Source organism: Octopus bimaculoides, chromosome 1, assembly GCF_046866305.1.
Source record: "Octopus bimaculoides isolate indiv1 chromosome 1, ASM4686630v1, whole genome shotgun sequence".
NCBI classification, from domain to species: domain Eukaryota; kingdom Metazoa; phylum Mollusca; class Cephalopoda; order Octopoda; family Octopodidae; genus Octopus; species Octopus bimaculoides.
In genome coordinates, this window is record NC_142928.1 from 113605494 (window position 1) to 113624987 (window position 19494).

Consider the following 19494-nt stretch of genomic DNA (forward strand, 5'->3'; position numbering starts at 1 on the left):
TGACGAGTGACAGGGACCTTCTCTTTGTGGCTGGAGACTTCAATGGACATGTCGGACGTCGTGCTAGAGGCTTCCATGGCATACATGGAGGCTATGGCTTTGGTTCCCGCAACGAGGAGGGAACCAGACTGCTGGAGTTCTGTGATGCAACCGATCTTATGGTCTGCAATACCAACTTCAGGAAACCTGCCAGTCACCTAGTCACCTACCGATCTGGCAGACACTCTAGCCAAATCGACTACATCCTCGCCAGAAATAGGGAAAGAGGGCGGCTTATAAATGCCAAAACCTTCCCTGGCGAAGAATGTACCCCACAACATAGATTAGTAGTTAGCGACTTCAGGATCAAGGCAAAATGACCGGCTTGGAGGAGAAGGGTGTGGAAGCTTAAAGACCCTGCAAATGGACAGAGACTTAAAGACAAGTTACTTGAAGCATTTGACGAAATAGAAGGGGATATAGCATCATACAACGTGGAAGAAAATTGGAGATTTCTGCGGGACAACCTGTTGAGAGCCACCGACCAGATCTGTCACTGGTGTAAAGTCCCCTCTCGACCCAGAGTAATGTGGTGGTGGAACAAGGAGGTAGACAGGGCTATTAGACAAAAGAAACAGGCTTGGAAGGACTGGAAGAATGGTGGTAGCAGGGAATTGTACCAATCTGCCTGAAGGGAAGCTAGGCAACAGGTTTATTTAGCCAGAGGGGAAGCAGATAAGAAAAGATTTGCCAATGTTCTGCGCCGTGAGGACCAAAGACTCAAGGTATTTCGTGTTGCAAGACAGTGTAGGGGAGAGAATAGTGATGTCGTAGGAGAGAAATGTGTTCGCATGGATGATGGTACGCTTGCACTAAATGAGGCTGCAAAGAAAGAGGTCTGGAGATGCCACTACGATAGATTGCTTAATAAAGAGAATGAATGGGAGAAAGAGAGCCTGCTGTATGTCGACCCAACAGAGGGACCAGCTATCCGAGTTGATAGTACCAGGGTAGATAAAGCAATTAAGAGTATGAAGACAGGGAAAGCCCCCGGCCCATCAGGAATCACTGCAGAGATGCTCGAAATATCTGGCAGTGTTCGCTACAGCCTAGTCACCCGTATTATGAACCAGGTGTTACACGAAGGAGTCATACCCAATGACTGGTGTAGCAGCACCATAGTCAACTGCTACAAAGGTAAAGGTGACGCTTTAGATACAAATAATTACAGAGGCATCAATCTGTTAGATCAGGTTATGAAAGTTACAGAGAGGGTCATAGCCCAACTAATTAGGGAGTGAATAAATTTAGATGAGATGCAGTTTGGGTTCGTACCAGGTAAAAGCACTACTGATGCCATATTTCTAGTAAGACAGCTGCAGGAGAAATACCTAGCCAAGGATAACCCTCTGTACCTGGCTTTTGTTGACATGGAGAAAGCCTTTGACAGGGTCCCCCGATCCCTTATCTGGTGGTCAATGAGGAAACTTGGGATAGAAGAATGGTTAGTGAGAGCTGTGCGAGCCATGTACAGAGATGCTGCCAGTAAGGTGAGGGTTGGAAATGAGTACAGTAATGAATTCCGGGTAGAGGTAGGGGTCCACCAAGGTTCCATCCTCAGGCCCCTCCTATTTATCATAGTCCTCCAGGCGATCACAGAGGAATTCAAGACAGGTTGCCCCTGGGAGCTCCTCTATGCTGATGACCTTGCACTAATTGCGGAGTCACTATCAGAACTAGAGGAGAAATTACAGGTGTGGAAGCAAGGACTAGAATCGAAGGGCCTTAGAGTCAGCCTCGCTAAAACCAAAATCCTAATAAGTAGGAAGGTAGATAAAACACAAACCCCTTCAGGTAGATGGCCCTGCTCAATATGTAGAAAAGGAGTAGGTAGTAACTCTATAAGATGTAACCGGTGCAAGCTATGGACACATAAGAGGTGCAGCAATATCAAAGGCAGGTTAATTAGGAAGTTAGTTTTTGTATGTGGCAGATGTTCAGGTGCAATAAACACTGTAAACAAACAGGAAACAACTTCTATCTCATTGCAGGGACAAAAACTAGAGGTAGTCGATAGCTTCCGCTATCTGGGTGACCAAGTTAGTAGTGGGGGTGGGTGCGCTGAAAGTGTAGCTGCTAGAATAATAATAATAGCCTGGGCAAAGTTCAGAGAGCTCTTACCTCTGCTGGCGACAAAGGGACTCTCACTCAGAGTAAAAGGCAGACTGTATAATGCATGTGTACGAACAGCCATGCTACATGGCAGTGAAACATGGGCTGTAATTGCTGAGGACATACGTAAGCTCGGAAGGAATGAAGCCAGTATGCTCTGTTGGATGTGTAATATCAGCATGCATACCCGTCAGAGTGTAAGTATCTTGAGAGAAAAGCTGAACATAATAAGCATCAGTTGTGGTGTGCAAGAGAGACGATTGCGCTGGTATGGACATGTGGTGAGAATGGATGAGGATAACTGTGTGAAAAAGTGCCACACCCTAGTGGTTGAGGGAACCCATGGAAGAGGTAGGCCCAGGAAGACCTGGGCTGAGGTGGTGAGGCAAGACCTTCGAACACTGGGCCTCACCGAGGCGATGACTACTGACCGATACCTTTGGAAATGTGCTGTGCGTGAGAAGACTTGGCAAGCCAAGTGAGATCGTTGCCAGTGCCCCTGGACTGGCTCTTGTGCGGGTGGCACATAAAAGACACCATCTTGAGCGTGGCCGTTGCCAGTACCGCCTGACTGGCCTTTGTGCGGGTGACATGTAAAAGCACCCACTACACTCTCTGAGTGGTTGGCGTTAGGAAGGGCATCCAGCTGTAGAAACTCTGCCAAATTAGATTGGAGCCTGGTGTTGCCATCCGGTTTCACCAGTCCTCAGTCAAATCGTCCCACCCATGCTAGCATGGAAAGCGGACGTTAAACGATGATCATGATGATGATATAGATACTGTTGTGTCTGGGGAGAGTCATTTTCTTATTGTGCCTTAAATTTTAACACACTCACCGGTAAAATTTCCACACACAAAATCACATAAAAAATCTTGCAAACCAAATCCAAAAACGAAACATTTATATATATGTGTGTGTGAGTAAAAATAAATACAAAAAAGGGTTTTGTATGATCGTGTATAGAGGAATATATTATTTTATTTAAAAGAGTTCCAACTCTGTCTGTTTTTTATGTTTTATATATATTTTTGTAAAATTAATATGGGATATAGAATATGGAATATATAATATATAATATAAAAATAGATGGTAAAATGAAAGGAAGTATTGAATGTCTTATTGAATATATGAAATATTGAGTATTCAATATAGAGAATTAGATATATAAAGGCGAATACGTATTTTCATACCTAGTGGTATTCATCAAGGCCTTCGTCTGACAGACTGTAACAGATTATATAAATATATATATATGTGTGTGTGTGTGTGTGTGTGTGTGTGTGTATATATCTTAAATTTGTTTTTGGTGACATTAAAGGTATGTAAATAAAGCTTCTATTTCATTATGCCAGCTGCCTTCTAATGATACTGGAACTGCTGCTGCTGTCGTGTGGTACACGGAACAGTCTCTATAGAGAAACTGAACCGAGACAAATTTTGCCGCTGAGTTAAAGCTATTTATAACAAACTATCGGCTCCCGAAGGCTTCAGAAAAATACCCTATCACGTGACCTTATTAGGGGCCGTGATTGGTCAGTTTGCGTTCTGGCGGGAACGGTTCGAAGAAGTTGCCGCTTCGAATAATAATCAGTCACGTGATGACAGGCAAATGTGTTTTCCGCTACGCCCGCGCTTGTTTATATTTAAATGAGAAGAATGGCGATAGTAGTTTTGTATCAAATGGCGATAGGTAGTTTCACTACACTAGCCTTGCACCAGTCGGTTTGTCGAAGACAAACAGACGAAATAAAAAAAAATATAATGAAAAAGACTGATAGAACGGTTGGTCTATCCCTGGCATTTAGTCACCATTTTTAAGTGAAACTGTGTGAACAGGATCACGTTGGCTGTATGGACAAATCTCGTCGGATTCATATCAGAAGGACTGTGTGAATCGAGTCTCGTCGTGGTCGCCAGTTTGTAAGAACGACCGTGCGAACTCAAAAAGGAGAAATGGTGACGAATGGAAAAACAGAGGACTCCTTTTATTTAAACGCATCACACGGTCGAACACAAATATATATTTCAAATGATGATATACAAAATATGTTATACTACGATAACATATGCGAATTCGTAAATACCAGTAATGAAGAGACGATAGAAGGCAACCGTATGAAATGAATAACAGAGATATTTATTATGGCATTAAAGATGTATGTGTATGTGAGAGTGTGAAATGCGACATATAAAAACATAATCAAAGACAGGCCGTCGTACTAAGAAAAGAGTGTGCGTGAGTGATACATGTATGTGAGTGTGAGATATTACAGCAGATAGAAAGAGTCAGTAACACATGAGCATTTATACCAGTTCTTGAGTACACAATAGAATGAGTCTGTATGTGAAAGGAATTGAGGCTGTGTGTGGCAGGGCTGATCACTAGTTGTGATGTGGTGGCTTCCATGCCGGGCCAGGCTCTTGAGAACAGACGTTCGTCGCTGGCTGAATTCTCTTGTCTATTATTAATCGTGGTGAATATCATCATCATCATCATCATCGTTTAACGTCCGCTTTCCATGCTAGCATGGGTTGGACGATTTGACTGAGGACTGGTGAAACCGGATGGCAACACCAGGCTCCAGTCTGATTTGGCAGAGTTTCTACAGCTGGATGCCCTTCCTAACGCCAACCACTCAGAGAGTGTAGTGGGTGCTTTTACGTGTCACGAAACACCTAACAGAATCGAAGAGAGAGATGTGCCGCGGTGGTTTGGATTGGTGTACATAGAAAGTCGTGTTGACGCTGGTGGCGAAGAGGCTGCTTGGTAGTAGTCGTAGAATCGTTTTGCTGATGTGGCAATGTCGTTGGTGGTCATCGTTGGACGAAGCTGTTGATGTTGTCGCTGGAACTGCTGCTGCTGTCATGTGGTACACGGAACAGTCTCTATAGAGAAACTGAACCGAGACAAATTTTGCCACTGAGTTAAAGCTATTTATAACAAACTATCGGCTCCCGAAGGCTTTGGAAAAATACTCTATCACATGACCTTATTAGGGGCCGTGATTGGTCAGTTTGCTTTCTGGCGGGAACGGTTCGAAGAAGTTGCCGCTTCGAATAATAATCAGTCACGTGATGACAGGCAAATGTGTTTTCCGCTACGCCCGCGCTTGTTATATTTAAATGAGAAGAATGGCGATAGTAGTTTTGTATCTAATGGCGATAGGTAGTTTCACTACATATATATATATACTCCCATTCCCCATAATGGAATTTAGATCGGTTTTACAATGGCTGGCTATCACTCCTTTGTCTACTAAATATTTCAATTAATTCAACTAAAAATATATATAACCTAAACTATCAACAAAAAGATTAATACATCTAAATGAATAAAAATTGTAATAAGTATTGAAATTCTTACAACTAAAAAGTAAAAGTTAGATAAATGTATTGATTTGGATTCTTGTTAATATATATATTTTTACACAAGTGTGTAGAGAAAGGAGTGGTAGCCAGCCTTTATAAATCCTTGTTTGTTGCCACCCGAAACTCAGCAGTTATGTCAGAGGTCGTCTTTTTCCTATCTGCCAGAGATGACCTCTTCAGCAACCTGTCTTCCCTCATGGTTGCATACTTTTTATGACCTCGTCCTTTATGGTTTTCAGGACACCTTTTCTCAAGTATTTCAATTTTCTTACAATTTCAACTTGGGAGAATCCTTCACTGGATAATGCAATGATTTGAGCCCTTTGAACTTCAGGAATCTATTTCTTCGGAGACATTTTCAACAAATATTAACCACTGATAAGTTAGTAATAAGATATTCACTGAAAGAATTGGAAAAAATGTTAGTGTTGCACAATGAGTGGCAGAAAATTGACCCAGCCACTTGTGCCAACAAATTTCAAGTATGTAAAAGTGCATAAAAGCAGTTATAAAAGCAAGAAAAAAAAAAAAGATACATCAAATACTAGTTATTGATGGGATAGACTCTAGAATGTTTATTATACTGTTTTCAATTATTAATTGAGTTTCAATCATATTCTCTATTTTTTCATACCTGCTCCATAATTTTGGCTAGCGCTGTATATCCGAACTTCTTTATTTCATTTTAGTTTTATTCTAGAATAATCCAGAGACTACTGCATCCATCATTCTTGTTGGTCTATATAAATGTAATCACCATAATTTGAAACCACTTTGTTACCTGCCAATGCATGAAACTCTCAACCCTTGAATTACTCTGTAACTTCTACCAATTAATAAAACTCTGTATGTGTGTGTCTTTAGAAGGTTGCTTATGACCAGTCAGTGAGTAACAATTGGATTCGCACCAACAAGAGCTTAGCTGTATAGGTGACTCATCAGACTCTGATGGTAGTCTGATGAATTGCTTATACAGCTAAGCATTCATAGGTGCAAAACCAATTGTCACTCTCTGATCGACCATAACAAGCAAAAAAAGACACTCTAAAACATTAGAACAATAGTATATTTATGCTACTGCTCTAATGTTTTAGAGTGTCTCTTTTTTTTTTTTCAGATCTATAATCTACTGATCGATATATACACACACACACACACACACATATATATATATATATATATATATATATATATATATATATATATATATATAGATAGATAGATAGATAGATAGATAGATACACACACACACACACACACACACACAAATGTTTATACTCTCTGAGTGGTTGGCGTTAGGAAGGGCATCCAGCTGTAGAAACTCTGCCAAATTAGATTGGAGCCTGGTGTTGCCATCCGGTTTCACCAGTCCTCAGTCAAATCGTCCAACCCATGCTAGCATGGAAGGCGGACGTTAAACGATGATGATGATGATGATAAGCAATCTTGTTTTTCAACCTAGTACATCTAAACCTCTCTTTTTTCAGTGCAGATCATAATTACCTTATTAGTTCATTTCATTATTCTATCTATTTCATTATCTATGTAAACACAGTTTTGTCTTCCACGCTGTATGTTTAAAACAAAAAAGAAAACTTAAGATCCCTTCGCTCGATCCAACTCTCCCTCTTTCTCCCTCCCTTTGACGCTCATTTATTATCGTCACTTATTCATTCATTTATCTAATTTTGTCACACTTTGGCTGACTGAAAACTCTTGGTTCTAATTTTGTCACAGTTTGGCTAACCAAAAACTCTCGGTTATTGCTCCAGTTAAGAATTTCAAATACTAAATTCTATCTCATTATATCATAGTATTCTCTCACACTGGCAGCCTGAGTTGTTTGCTGTTTCATGGTGCACTTGCCCTCCACCTGTACTGTACTCATGATCCCCACCATCTGTACTGGAAGTCTCTATCCTCTGACCTCTGACCTCTATCAGATGTCTCTCCCATGAACACTTATAAAGGCTTAATGTTCCCCCATCCCTGCTTAGGGTTTATCTCCTATGTAATGTAGTGATTATGTAGTGCATAAAATAATGTTGTAGTGTATGCAGGATGAAGGCTATTGTATGTTCATGAGTTCTGCCAAATGCGAGCTTTCTTTTCAAGTACATGACGCTGCTGACCACATCCCAGGGTCTCACAGGCCCTCACCTCCCGCGCCCTCAGGGTTGGCACACTGAAAGGTAGGTCTGGTGAGGTTGTTGAGATGCTTGAATGGAGACATGTAGATTTGTGTTGCATCCAAGAAGTAAGGTGGAGAGGAGCTTCTGCTAGGTTCCTCACAGGCAAAGAACATGGGTATAAGATTTTCTGGACAGGGAACACTGACGGGGTCGGGGTCATGGTATACTTCTTACAGAGAAATGGGTTGACAAGGTAATCATGATAGAATACTTAAGATTACATTAGTTCTGCCACATGGGTTAGCAACCATTATCTTGGCCTATACCCCTAGCTGGGGGTACCTGATGAACAGAAAGACCGATTTTATGACACCTTCTTGCAGACTACCTCATCGACGAATGACAGGGACCTTCTCTTTGTGGCTGGTAACTTCAATGGGCATGTTGGACATGCAGGGGGCTTTCATGGTGTACATGGAGGCCATGGTTTTATTTCCCACGATGAGGAGGGAACCAGGCTGCTGGAGTTCTGCAATGCAAATGATCTTATGTTTTGTAATACTAATTTCAGGAAACCTGTCATTCACCTATTCACTTACTGATCTGGTAGACATACTAGTCAAATTGACTAAATCCTCACCAGGAAACAGGAAAGATGGCTACTTATAAATGCCAAAACCTTCTCAGGTGAAGAATGCACCTCACAACATAGATTAGTAGTTAGCAACTTCAGGATCAGGGCTAAAGGGATGCCCAGAAGATGACCAGCATGGAGAAGAAGGATTTGGAAGCTTAAAGATCCTGTGAATGGACAGATTTAGAGACGTATTACTCAAAGCTTTTGATGAAATAGAGGGGGATATAGCATCACATGATGTGGAAGACAACTAGAGGTTTCTATGGGACAACCTGTTGAGGGCGACTGACCAGAGCTGTGGATGGTGCAAAGTCCCCTCTCTACCCAAGGTAACATGGTGGTGGAACAATGTTGTTGACAGGGCCATTAGGGAAAAGAAATAGGTATGGAAGGACTGGAAGAACGGTGGTAACAGGGAATTGTATCAGACTGCCAGAAGCTAGGAGACAGATTTATTGAGCCGGAGGGGAAGCAGATAAGAAAAAAATTTGCCAATGCAGACATTGTGAGGACTAAACACTTGAGGTGTTTTGTGTTGCAAGACAGTGTGTCAGAGAGAATCATGGTGTCATAGGAGAGAATTGTGTCTGCATGGATGATGGCTCACTTACATTTAATGAGGCTGCAAGAGGAGGGACTTGGAGACGCCACTATGAAAGGTTGCTAAATGATGAGAATGAATGGGAGAAAGAGGGTCTGCCGAATGTCGACCTAACAGAGGGACCAGCTATCCAAATTGACAGTACCTTGGTAGATAAAGCAATGAAAGGTATGAAGACAGGAAAGCCCCCGGCCCATCAAGAATCACCACAGAGATGCTTAAAATATCTAGCAGTATCGGCTATAGTCTAGTCACCCGTATAGTCAATCAGGTGGTACATGAATGAGTCATACCCAATGACTGGTGTAGCAGCACCAGTCAACTGCTACAAAGGTAAAGGTGATGCATAAGATACAAATAATTACAGAGGTATCGAGTTATTGGATCAGGTAATGAAAGTCACGGAGAGTGTCATAGCCCAACTAATTAGGGAGAGAATCAGTCTAGATGAGATGCAGTTTGGGTTTATGCCAGGGAAAAACACCACTGATGCTATATTTCTGGTAAGACAGCTGCAGGAGAAATACCTAGCCAGAGATAAACCTCTGTACCTAGCTTTTGTTGACAATGGAGAAAGCCTTTGACAGGGTCCCCCGATCCCTTATCTGGTTGTCAATGAGGAAACTAGAAATAAAAGAATGGTTAGTGAGAGCTGTGCGAGCCATGTACAGGGATGCTTGTCAGTAAGGTGAGGGTTGGCAATGAGTACAGTGAAGAATTCTGGGTAGGAGTAGGTGTCTACCAAGGATCAGTCCTCAGCCCCCTCTTATTCATCATAGTCCTCCAGGCAATAACAGAGGAACTTCTCTATGCTGATGACGCTGCTCTAATAGCTGATTCACAAACAGAACTAGAGAAGTTTCAGGTGTGGAAGCAAGGTCTAGAATCGAAGGGCCTTAGAGTCAACCTAGCAAAAACTAATGTCTTAATAAGTAGGAAGGCAGACAAACCACAAATCCCTTCAAGTAGATAGCCCTGCTCGATCTGTAGAAAGGGCATAGGTAGAAACTCCATAAGATGTACCCAGTGCAAGCTATGGACACTTCAGAGGTGCAGCAATATCAAGGGAAGGCTAACTAGCAAGATAGTTTTTGTGTGTGGCAAATGCTCAGGTGCAGTAAACACTGAAAATGTGCAGAGAACAACTTCCGTCACATTCCTAGGGGAAAAACTAGAAGCAGTTGATAGCTTCCGTTACCTAGGTGACCAAGTCAGTAGTAGGGGTGGATGCTATGAAAGTGTAGCTGCTAGAGTAAGAATAGCCTGAGCAAAGTTCAGAGAGCTTCTACCTCTGCTGGTGACAAAGGGCCTCTCGCACAGAGTAAAAGGTAGACTGTATGACGCATGTGTGTGAACAGCCATGCTACATGGCAGTGAAACATGGGCCGTGACCGTTGAGGACATGCGTAAGCTTGCAAGGAATGAAGCCAATATGCTCCACTGGATGTGTAATGTCAGTGTGCATACACAACAGAGTGTAAGTGCCCTGAGAGAAAAGTTGGACTTAAGAAGCATCAGATGTGGCGTGTAAGAGAGACGACTGTGCTGGTATGGTCATGTGTTGCGAATGGATGAGGACAGCTGTGTGAAAAAGTGCCACACCCTAGCAGTAGAGGGAACCTGTGGAAGAAGTAGAATTTTAACAAGTAGAGCACATAAATATAATTTTTCTCGAATATTTTAACAGAGCAAGAAGATAGAAGTAATTCATGTTGTTACTGTTGTAGGTAAGAATAGACTACAACTTCTAAGAATCTCATGGTGCATAGTGGGGTCATTGGGTTGTAAGGGATTGTAATTCATTTCTAATTCATTTATCTCTTTATCAACTACTAAATTTAAGACTAGAAGACCGTGTCTATTTTAAATATCCATTTACACACACATATTTATATATTATCATCATCATTGTTTAACATATGTCTTCCCTGCTAACATGAGTGGGATAGTTTCACAAGAGCCACCCAGGCAGAAGCCTGCACCAGACTTCTGTGACTGTATAGACAGCTGGATGCCCTTCATAATGCCAACCACTCAGCAGAGTGAACTTCATGCTTTTTACATCGTACAAGCTCAGGTGAGGTCAGTTTTGGCAAGGTTTTTACAGCTGGATGCTCTTCTGAACACCAACTACAGTGTGGAATGGGTGCTTTTAAGTGGCACCTGCACTGATAGGGTCACCAAGTAATTTGCAAGACAAAACAAAAAAAAAACTTTCAAGAGGGGAGGAGGCATTGGAGGAGGGGATATATATATATATATATATATATAGGTGCAGGAGTGGCTGTGTGGTAAGTAGCTTGCTTACCAACCACATGGTTCCGAGTTCAGTCCCACTACATGGCACCTTGGGCAAGTGTCTTCTGCTATAACCTTGGGCCAACCAAAGCCCTGTGAGTGAATTTGGTAGACAGAAACTGAAAGAAGCCCCTTTATCCTTGTACAGGGGCCATCCAGACTCTCATTTGCACAGTGAACAGGGATTAATCTTCTCTCTTCACTCCTTTTCATCACATGGGCTCAACTCTCCTCCTCTCTTCATCTAATCTCCTCCTCTCGCCTCTCCCCCCCTCGCACCTACTTCCTACCACCCACCTCTCCTCTCTTGCTATGACTCCTACTTCTCTTCACTCCTACTCTCTTTCTTCTCTCTTTTCTCTCCTACCTACCTTCTCCTTCCCCCTTCATCACCAACACTCCCTCATAAGACGACCCCACCCCTACACATTCTAACCCACCTTCCCTATACTTCCCACCCAATCCCTTACACCCACTCCCACATACCCCACCTCTACCCCCACCCTCAGCCTAACTCACACCCCACCCTTGCTTTCCCCACCCTTGCTTTCCCCACCCTCGCCTCAACCACCTCCCAACACTATCACATCACACCACTCACCACTACACCATACCACACAACACATCACATCACAATACACCACTCCACACACCAGCACTGACCAATTCCCAGCCCCACATTCTCACACCTACACATACACACATCAAGATCTCCAACCCTCTTTCACATGCACATACGAACTCTCTTATGCACACGCAGGCGCACCTTCGTTTTGGGATCACTGCTACTTTATTATCTCCCCTTCTTTGTAGCTCTCCTATGTAGCCCTTCTACCCGGCATTCTCCATGATAGATCGCTTGCCACTACATATTCTTTTTTTCTCTCCTTGTTTCTCTCTGTGTTCCTTTCTGTCGAAGAGTGTAGGCTCAAAACGTTAAAGACTTTTTCACTTCCCGAGCGTTATACTAATACATCTGTTTGTTTTCTACACCACCTGTCTTCGTCTTCTGTTTTTTTTTGTGAAATTCTCCCCTATATATATATATATATATATATATATATATGTATGTATATGTTTATGTGTCTGTGTTTGTCTCCCACCATTGCTTGACAACCAATGTTGATATGTTTACGTCCCTGTAACTTAGAAGTTCAGCAAAACAAACCAATAGAATAAGTACTAAGGTTACAAAGAATAAATCCTGGGATCGATTTGTTCAACTATATGTAGTGCTCCAGCATGGCCACAGTCAAATGACTGAAACAAATAAAAATATATATGTACACACGTTTAGATATCTACATATATATATATATATATCATCATCATCATCATCATCGTTTAACATCTGCTTTCCATGCTAGCATGGGTTGGACGATTTGACTGAGGACTGGTGAAACCAGATGGCTACACTAGGCTCCAATCTGATTTGGCAGAGTTTCTACAGCTAGATGCCCTTCCTAATGCCAACCACTCTGAGAGTGTAGTGGGTGCTTTTATGTGCCACCCGCACGAGGCCAGTCAGGCGGTACTGGCAACGGCCACGCTCAAAATGGTGTATTTTATGAGCCACCCGCACAAGAGCCAGTCCAGGGATACTGGCAACGATCTTGCTCAAAAGTTCATTACACATGCCATGGGCACAAGTGCCAGAAAGGCGACGCTGGGCACAGGTGCCATCCCGATTTCGCTTTCGCTTGCCCCAATAAGTCTTCGCAAGCTGAGTTTCGTGTCCAATGAAGGAGATGACGTTGGCATAGGTGCTAGTCGTCGAATTTAGTTCGGTTTCGATTTTACTTGCCTCAACAGGTCTTCACAAGCGGAGTTTAGTGTCGAAAGAAAGAAAGGTACGCGTAGGTGGGCTGGCTACACCCCTGGCAGAGGCTTTGGATTTAGGTCTCACTTGGCTTGCCGTGTCTTCTCATGCACTGCATATTTCCAAAGGTCTCAGTCAGAAGTCATCTTCTCGGTGAGGCCCAATGTTCGAAGGTCTTGCCTCACCACCTCAGCCCAGGTCTTCCTGGGCCTACCTCTTCCACAGGTTCCCGCAACTGTTAGGGTGTGGCACTTTTTCACACAGCTATCCTCATCCATTCTCGCCACATGTCCATACCAGCGCAATCGTCTCTCTTGCACACCATAGCTGATGCTTCTTATGTTCAACTTTTCTCTCAAGATACTTACACTCTGTCGGGTGTGCACACTGACATTATTCATCCATTGGAGATTACTGGCTTCATTCCGTGCGAGCTTACGCATGTCCTCAGCAGTCACAGCCCATGTTTCACTGCCATGTAGCATGGCTGTTCATACACATGCGTCATATAGTCTGCCTTTTACTCTGAGTGAGAGTCCCTTTGTCACCAGTAGAGGTAAGAGCTCTCTGAACTTTGCCCAGGCTATTCTTATTCTAGCAGCTACACTTTCAGCGCACCCACCCCCCACTACTAACTTGGTCACCCAGATAGTGGAAGCTATCAACTACCTCTAGTTTTTCTCCCTGGAATGAGATAGAAGTTGTTTCTTGTTTGTTTACAGTGTTTATTGCATCTGAACATCTGCCACATACAAAAACTAACTTCCAAGTTAACCTGCCTTTGATATTGCTGCACCTCTTATGTGTCCATAGCTTTCACTGGGTACATCTTATAGAGTTACTACCTACACCTTTTCTACATATTGAACAGGGCCATCTACCTGAAGGGGTTTGTGTTTTATCTACCTTTCTACTTATTAGGACTTCGGTTTTAGCTAGGTTTACTCTAAGGCCCTTCGATTCTAGTCCCTGCTCCCACACCTGAAACTTCTCCTCTAGTTCTGATAGTGACTTAGCAATCAGTGGAAGGTCATCAGCATAGAGGAGCTCCCAGGGGCATCCTGACTTGAATTCCTCTGTTATCGCCTGGAGGACTATGATAAAAAGGAGGTGGCTGAGGACAGAGCCTTGGTGGACCCCTACCTCTACCCGGAATTCATTACTGTACTCATTTCCAACCCTGACCTTACTGACAGCATCTTTGTACATGGTTCGCACATCTCTCACTAACCACTCTTCTATCCCAAGTTTCCTCATTGACCATATATATATATTTGACAGGAAGGACAACAAAAGAAAGAAAGAGACCTCGATATTATGCAAATAGAGGAATTTATCTGTAAAAATAGTAGCCATGATAAAACTCCGAGTGCGGTCTATGTGATATGGAAAGATGGCTCATCTGGAAAGGCAGCTTGGAAACTACCACATGTCTGAATTCAAAGACTGAACTTTTCGGATCATGTCCACATGTGACCAAATATTTGCTACGTTTTTGGTCCCCTTGAGTTTACTGATTGGACTTGCTTTCTATTTTTTGTGTCTCTCTATAATTATTACTTACATTTCTTATATATATTTTATATATATTTTTTAATATTTGTACTGATAGGACCTGCTGATGGGACTGTACTGATAAGCTTCTATATTGTGTCTATGTATAAGCTTTTCACTTTTTTTGCCTGGATTTTATATTTTTATATTATTATATTTTTTTAATTATTTTAATGTTTTTTTTTACATAATTATAGGGTTAATGTTTTTGTATTTTTCCACATAGTTTTCTGTTTTCTCTCCTCCAAACTTTTTTCCTGTATGATTATAGACACGTACAAGGAACTTTATATGCACGCGCTTGTGAGTGTGCATGTGGATGCATGCGTATGTAGATATATGCGTGCATATACAGAGATATGTGCATGTGTATATGGATATATGCGTGCATGTGATAATATACGCAGTTTTAGATGCGTTTTTTCACTACACAGTAATTTCCCTTTGTTTTAACGGTCATTTTTCACAGGAATTTTCAATTGGCCGGATAACTGAAGAGATGTTGGCATGTGCTCCCACCCTGGCATCCGAAACTCGGAGTACTATCATGGCTACTGAATAAGTGTCACATATTTTTACAGATATATAAATATATATATATGTGTGTGTATGTATGTATGCACATACTCTCATAAGCATGTGAGTGTTAAATGGAGTATGTAGTCTTTTAAGTTTATGTGCATCTCTATTTATTTTGAGATTCATATAAATGTTTGTCACTTTCTATATATTTATCTTTTTGTTCTCTTTTTTTTATCATATTTTTTTTTGTTTCTCTTGTATGTTTCCCTTGTATTACAGTTTCCTGAGTACCATTTTGTACCTGACTATTTGGGTAGATCATTTTAAAATTAATTATGTATTATAATTACAAATTTACATAAACAATGATGTTTTATGTCAATGAAACAACTGCTGAACAATATGTGAAATTTGTTCTTTTTTACTTTTTATTCTAAATATATTGATCTCAACAATCATTTTAACCACCTCTGTATATTTCTATAAATTAGTTTCACTAGGATTTACTACATTGTAATAAATGTGTTGGAGATTAAGAATATATTATTGATTAAGCTCTTAATTCCCATGGGTTTTTTTTTTGTTCATACATCAATTTTATACATCCCTCTTACACACAGACTTTCATAAATATATATGCAGTAATTAAATAACTTGAAATTAAATTGGCTAATAGATAAGACACAGTGACTTCATTTAATTTACTCTTTTAGGAATTTTATTCTGACCTCAAGAACAGCATTGGAGAAAAACAGAAATTGCCAAAAGATCTGGTGCTGCAATCTTTAACAGATGTTAGTACTGACATATTTAATAAGCTCAGGTTAGTTTTTTTATTATTATGGTGTAAATGTTTTACTACATGGAAGAAAAATATGTTTATACCATATTATAACTCTTTCTTTTAGTTTGATGATCTTTTGAGTAAAACTATAGTTGCTCACTCTTACTATAAACAAATACCAGGAAAATTTGTGCAAAAGGTAGATTGTATGAAGCATGTATAATAAAGGTAATTCTGTGCTACAGTGGGATTTTGACATTGAATGTGGAAGCTCTGCATAATATGAATAAAATTGAGGCAAGCATAATCTCTTGGCTGTATGATATTAAGCTGCATGAAAAGCAGAGCACAAATGAGCTAAAAGAGCAACTAAATATTAAAAGCATCAGCCAGAATGTAAAGGAGAGACAGTGCTTGTTTGGAGAAGGAATGTTGTGGTGAATATCTGTAAAAGAATGAGACTTTCCTGAAGTGATAAGTAAGGTAATTTTTTGCCAAAAAGTTAAAATCTATAAAAATGCTCATTTCAAGGTTAAAACCAATGATAAAAAACTTTTTTTATGATTAATCATCATAATTAATCACTTTCTAAAGTTATTGAAATTAAAATCGTGCAATAAAGTTAAAATATGGTTTAAAACTGAAGTTTCACTAAATATAAATTTTTTTAAATTAGATTTTTATGCATTGATTAAACCTAAATTTGATATATATTTCTGATAGCTTTTAGTATAGCTGTTGTATTGGACTACCACTTCAGAGCTATTTTTAGCACTCCCTATGGCTTGTCCTGCACTTCGATGTTGAAAACTATTTGACACCATGTACATCCAGTCATTCAATCACAAACAAATGTCCAGCATGTCTGTATAGATTTTCAGTAAGACAAATTCTTACTTCAAGGTACTTTTACCAATATTAGTTACTGTCCTACCTGTGATCTGTTGGGTCACCAATAATTCAAGGTACCCAAAAAAAACCACGTATCTCGGGAATCCGTGGTCTGATTTACGCAAAACTTCTGTTATTCCATGTGTATTCACACTTTAATGGTACCTTACTTTCAAAGCATTTTCCCATTATACGTCGGTTTGGCTATTTATAAAGGTACCTGAAAAGCTGCGTATCTTGGTAACCCATGGTGCGATTTATATAAAACTCATTTTATTCTGTTTGTATTCATATGGGCATCCAATTCATGATGTCTCCTGCTATGGTCATTTTCCCTCCGTTTCGCCAGATGCTCAGCTCTTCAAGTGTCCAATTCCTGATCTCTCCTGCTTCTGTCCCTTTCCCTCTGTTCTGCCAGATGCTCAGCTCTTGCTTTATCAGTCTCATTGACCCTTTTATTCACATGCCTGTTCCTATCGTGGGTAACTATTTCGTAAAGGACCCATTTGTACTTTGGTGTGAAATAATTTTTTCCACAGGTTTTTCGAGTGCATTCACTGCATCTCACCTCCAAACCTACTGCAAGTCATTTTCTTCTGGAAAAGAAAGGGGTGAGGGGTTGTAGGGACCTCAAAGTTTCCCAGCAACAGAGTTTTGTTTTGTGGGTTTTTTTTCTTTTCCAAGTTATTTTGCATACTTTCAACAAATGTGACATTCATATCACACATAAACGGCTCCTGACAGTTCAGGTCGTAAAGCATTGAAGCTGAATTGCATTGAAATGAAGGAAATTATTCATACTTGTCTTTGCCTTTTCCTTTCATGGTCTGATGTCGGAAAGAATATTTTCTCATTTTGACATTGTTACAGTTTGTTCGCAAGAATGCTTTTGATAACAACATTCTTAGTTGACTAGGTATACTTCAGAAACACTCTGACATTTGATTATTTGCATCTTTTTTCCAATTCCGAAATCAGGCCTCTTTAAGAATAGAATTATTTATTGCCACCCAATTGTAAGTGCATTTACTTACAGTTTTAATTCTTTATGCTTGTTATTTAAGTATTGTAGATTTACCATTGAAAGTAAGTACTTTTCCTTGCTATTCTTTTCACTATACATAAATGTTAGCTGTTTCTCAATAATATTTGAATATTTTGTTTTTGTATCTGGTCTGCAAGATTCTTTATGTGAGTTCATGTGTTGAAACGAATTTCATTGTGTCTGGGGAGAGTCATACTGCCTTAATATCTAACACACTTGCCAGTTCAATTTCCACTCACTTATTATTTATATTTTTTTCTTTTCCAAATTTTTTGTTGCTTTTGCAACCTTGTCAATGGATGTTGACTCTGTTATTGGAACTGCATTCCTTTTGTCTGTGTGCATGTGTGCACCAGCGTGCATGTGTGCTTGTGTATACACATATGTATAAGGTATTAGTATATATCAGGCAACATAGTAGTGGTCTAGTACAGAGTGATAACATGGTAACACTGTAGTACGATGGTGAGAGGAGTTGCAATGCTAAGAGAAGTAAAGCTAAGTTATGAAGAATGAACAGGTAGAAGGAAGTGATACTTGAGAAGTAGCAACTAGCAGTGGGATAACTAAAAGCTAAGAATGAAAGATGACAGAATTGAACAATGAAAAAAAACGATGGAAAATGTAGAAAAATGAAAAATTTAAAGATAACAAGAAGCTGAGATAGTGTGAGAAGTTTTAATATACCACCTGAACAGTGAGGAGGTCGTTGGAAATCCTCATTTGAAAATCCCAGAAAGTTTTTTTTTCTTCAAAAGTTCAAAAGGTCTAATAGTTTTTTGTTTTTTTGAGAGGTAGGTAGATAGATAGAAAGATAGAACATATCCGGAAGCATGAATCTCAACAGGCACACATACTCAAACTTCCTAGCACACAACTCCTCCACACCACGGTTCTGTTGCCTAATAAAAACAAAGAAGCAACTCAAAGTATGTCTAATTGTCACCAGCACAAGATCCCCTCTCCAGAAGTTGGAATGGCTTGTAGCCTGGCTACCTAAGCCACTGCAGGCACAGATACCAGCACACCTTGAGAACAGCTTGCAACTCATCGAACTACTATGTGAGCTCCTGCCCAGAATTGTCTCAAACAATGACTATGCTTTCAACCTGGATGAATGGTCCTTGTATACCAGCATATCACTGGCTGAAGGCATTCTAACAATCCAAGAATGACTAGAGTGAGGCCAGAAGTTGGCCTCAGACTTTCCACCAGTAGGCCTCAAATCCATCCTAGATTTCTGCACTGCCAACACATACTTCCGGTACAGAAACACCACATACCAACAATGCAACAGCCTTCCAATGGGATCCTGATTCAGTGACATCCTGGTCACCCTTACCCTGGACAAACTGGAGTGCCAAGCACTCCACAGAGGACAACACATCACCCTATATCAAAGATACATCAATGATGCATCTGTCTTAACCAAACCCAGGGATCAGGCAATCAGGATCCTTAATGTCTTTAACAGCCTCCACCACAACATCCAATTCAATGTTAAACACCCAGACACAAATGGCTTACTGAGTCTCTTGGACTTCACATCAAGACATGCCACAATCCACTTCTTCAAGAAAAAAGAAAGACCTTTTTCTCTTTTTGGATTCAGCATATCCAAATACGTTGAAACATAATGTAGCCCTTAATGAGTTCATCTGCCACAAAAACAGACACAACGAAGCTGATG

The 19494-nt window shown here is 40.6% G+C and overlaps 1 protein-coding gene across 2 annotated transcripts in view; it reads left to right on the forward strand.

The window, feature by feature from the left end:
- Positions 1–19494, forward strand: part of LOC106880055 (F-actin-uncapping protein LRRC16A) — a 547921-nt gene that overhangs the window by 350571 nt on the left and 177856 nt on the right. For both annotated transcript variants that reach the window (XM_089356189.1, XM_089356195.1), the window contains exon 22: positions 15798–15907. In XM_089356189.1, coding sequence (XP_089212315.1) covers positions 15798–15907 — 110 coding nt within the window. The remainder of the gene's footprint in view (positions 1–15797; positions 15908–19494) is intronic.